Source organism: Miscanthus floridulus, chromosome 17 (assembly GCF_019320115.1).
Source record: "Miscanthus floridulus cultivar M001 chromosome 17, ASM1932011v1, whole genome shotgun sequence".
NCBI classification, from domain to species: Eukaryota; Viridiplantae; Streptophyta; class Magnoliopsida; order Poales; family Poaceae; genus Miscanthus; species Miscanthus floridulus.
The window spans coordinates 91760732-91764083 of NC_089596.1; the positions used below are offsets into that span (position 1 = coordinate 91760732).

General features: G+C 50.2%; 1 protein-coding gene across 1 annotated transcript; it reads left to right on the forward strand.

Moving 5' to 3' along the window:
* The first annotated feature begins 2247 nt into the window (after window positions 1–2247).
* Window positions 2248–3150, forward strand: LOC136514876 (dof zinc finger protein 5-like). The gene has a single exon (XM_066508581.1). The coding sequence runs from the start codon at window positions 2440–2442 to the stop codon at window positions 3124–3126; it is 687 nt and encodes a 228-aa protein (XP_066364678.1). The 5' UTR covers window positions 2248–2439; the 3' UTR covers window positions 3127–3150.
* Window positions 3151–3352: the final 202 nt, after the last annotated feature.

Here is a 3352-nt window from a genome sequence, read left to right on the forward strand (position 1 = left end):
TTCGCCTCCGTTTCTTCACCGAGGTTATCCACTTCAACTCCAATTGCTTCTCCTTTGCAAATGTGCTAACACCACCAAGTGTACAACACCTTGTGCACGTGTGTTAACTTTTCACAAACATTTTTAAGGAGTTAGCCACTCAACTTGCCACGCCACTCGATCCTAGCAACGATTCAAAGTTAGATCACTCGAGTGACACTAGATGACCGATATGCAAACAAGTTTGCCCCTCTTGATAGTACGGCCATCTATCCTAGACCTGGTCATAAACTTCTCTACACACCTATAACCGGTGAAATAAAATGCCCTAGGTTATACCTTTGTCTTGTGCATTTCATTCCAACTCCTTCGATGTTGATGCAACACATGCACCAACATGATCGACAATGATATGATCCACTCCATATCATCACGTGACCATATTGGTTCATCGATCTTGACTTCACTTGCTCTTCACCATTGCTTCGGTCCATCGGCGTCAAGTCATCACTGAACTTGCCCTTCACACTTACAACTGGTCCATCGAGCCAAGTCATGTCTTGGTCTACTTCACCTTGATCACATGACTCAATGTCATGTCTCTTGTGCAATGAGCTCCTTCATCACATGTGTGAGCTTTGCAACATCTCTGAGCCATTTCACCTCCATGGTATATGTTGCTCACACATATGTACCTGTGGACTAATCACTTGTATATCTCACATTAAACACAATTAGTCTACCTAGGTTGTAACTCAATTACTAAAATCAAACAAGGACCTTTCAGCAGGTCTGGTGGAGAAGGCCATAGCAGGTCACTCTGGTGGAGAAGGCAGACGGGAGGCGCGGTGGAGAGAGAGACGCGATGGAGAGGAAGGCGAGCGGGAGCGTGCGGTGGAGAGGGAGGCGCATTGGAGATGGCAGGCGGGATGCACGGTGGAGCGCGGTCACAAGCTCAACGCGTTGTGGTGAGTTTTTTTTTTTTTTAGAAAACTACGGTGATCGAAGGTGAGTGGATAGGAACAGATAGGCGAGCCTTTTGGGCCTCCCGGCCTGCCAGCGGGTCGTCCGGTTCTGACGGATGCCATGATACAAATATTACCTCCGGTTACCTGGCTTTATATTAATAAGCAAGAGTACAGAATTGCGTGGCTAGATGCACGAGGAGCGCTTCCTCACTTGGCAGACCGCCCAGTGTGGATATATGGAACAAAAGCTAATTACTTGAGAAAACACCTTTTCTCTCTAATGCAATTTCAGAAGTTTCTAGATCCTTGTTAAAATTTTGGCCATAAATATTGATGTGTCAATTCTGCAATAGACCAATTGATGATTAAAATTTTTGGCTTACCATGATTTTGGTTGGACAAGAATTGAAAGCCAACCGAGCATGCCCTCACACTATACGCGTACACTGCGTCACGTCATATATCTAGCCATCATGATCTAGTTTTTCCATCTACTAAACTGGAGATCGCTTTCGATTATTTTCGACCCCCACGCTAGCGACCGTGAACACATTGACCCTGAGAAACTCCATCAGCAGATCGAACGTCGGCGAAGTGCTGTTTTTTCTTCAGAAAACAGCTCGTAATTCTTCATGAGGTTAAACTTGCAGGTTCCTGGGCAATTTGGCTTTGCAACCATAGTGCAAAGCTATAAAGAGCCACTTTTCTTTTGGATTGGCAGGAAAAGGAAGACATGGGTCGGTCTTTCCAACCAAAAAGATTCTCACTTTTGATTCTGCCCTCATCAAAAGCTACAGATTAGGACTTGTACCATATGGAGGATAAAGACCATGAACACCCAAAGCACTGCGCTTTACCGAGATAGAGTAAAGGCGAGAATCTTGTTTTAGATAGTTTTTTTGCGCTTTTTTCTGTGAACTTTTATTTCACACAAACGCAAAGTGACCATGGGAAAAGCTTAGGAAGGTGCAGCTAGTGCTTTGCTCAGATTCTTAGTAACCAAGTCTTGCCTGCCCTGCCTCTTAGGTCCTATATAGGTTGACTCCTGGAGCTTTTACTTCTTTACCGTTCTGCTAGCTATCAAACATACTGAAGCGTCTGCAGATTGCAAGAGAAATGCTTGATGAACCTCGTCGGGAAATTTATCTGCTCATGTAATAAACCTTGCTCAGTAAGTTCTTACATTTCTTTGGAAAGTTTATACTGAAACGTGACTTTGCAGACAACCAACAAAGGTACGGCGGCGTATGTGTTGTGAGTACGTACTGAAATGTCGACAGGTACCGCGGCCAAAAGCCCAAAAGGCACCACAAATCATGGTGTCCACCGCACACGCACCCAAGCACTGAGCCACTGGCTCTCACATATGCTATAGCTATATATATACAAGAGCCAGGTCTACTGGATGCCTGATAGTACGAGATAGATAGCTCCTTGAGAAACCATCGAAAACCAGCCACCACACCACACGCCTCGATCGCGCAACAGCAACATGCTGCCTCACGTCGAGATGCCGGCCAGGGCGGCGGCCGCGTGCACCGGCGCGGCGGGCATCAAGCTGTTCGGCAAGGTCATCACCACGCAGCAGCAGCCGCCGCCGCAGCCGCCCATGCACCACGCGGGCGCCGGCGCCGCGCCACCGAGGCTGCAGCAGCAGGCGTCGTCGGGGCGCGGGAGCGCCGACCTGCTGGAGGAGGTGGCGCGGGCGCGCGCGGCGGCGGCAGAGGTGCGGCTGCCGTGCCCACGCTGCCTGAGCCGGGACACCAAGTTCTGCTACTTCAACAACTACAACGTCAACCAGCCGCGCCACTTCTGCCGGGCCTGCCACCGCTACTGGACGGCCGGCGGCGCGATCCGCAACGTGCCGATTGGCTCTGGCCGCCGCAAGAACCGCCCCGTGCTGCTCCCACCGGCGCCGCATCACGCTGCCACCGCCACAGCCACCGCCAGTACTATCAGAGCCGACGATAACGACCACCGCTCGGGCTCGGGGTCTCCTCATCCAGTGTTCACCTCTGGGTTCACCGCACCCTACCTCGGCGGCTCGCCCTCCCAGTTCACCACTTCGCCTGCTTACGCCGCCGCCGCCGGCCTCCCGGGGACGACGACGGGGCAGTGCTTGTGGCTGGTGGCTACCACAGATCGTGCTGTTGCATCGGACCGCGCTTTTCTGATATGATGTGAAAAATAAATAAATGATGTGATTTTGCTTGGTTATTCTCACGCTCAGAGCTTTTCACGGATGGAACCGGCGGTTTCGGTGCGGTGGATAGGGTAGGGTTTGACTTTGACCTGGTAACAATTTTTGAGTGCATGCTCGGGCCTTTTTAGGTGTAGCTGTCAGCTGTGTAATCCAAAGTGTCTGTTCTAACCTTTTCTTTTGACTTTGCATCAAACTTTTGTGA

What these genes read in the sequence shown, in the direction of transcription:
- LOC136514876 (XM_066508581.1), top strand. Translation starts at nt 2,440, where the DNA reads ATGCTGCCTCACGTCGAGATGCCGGCCAGGGCGGCGGCCGCGTGCACC.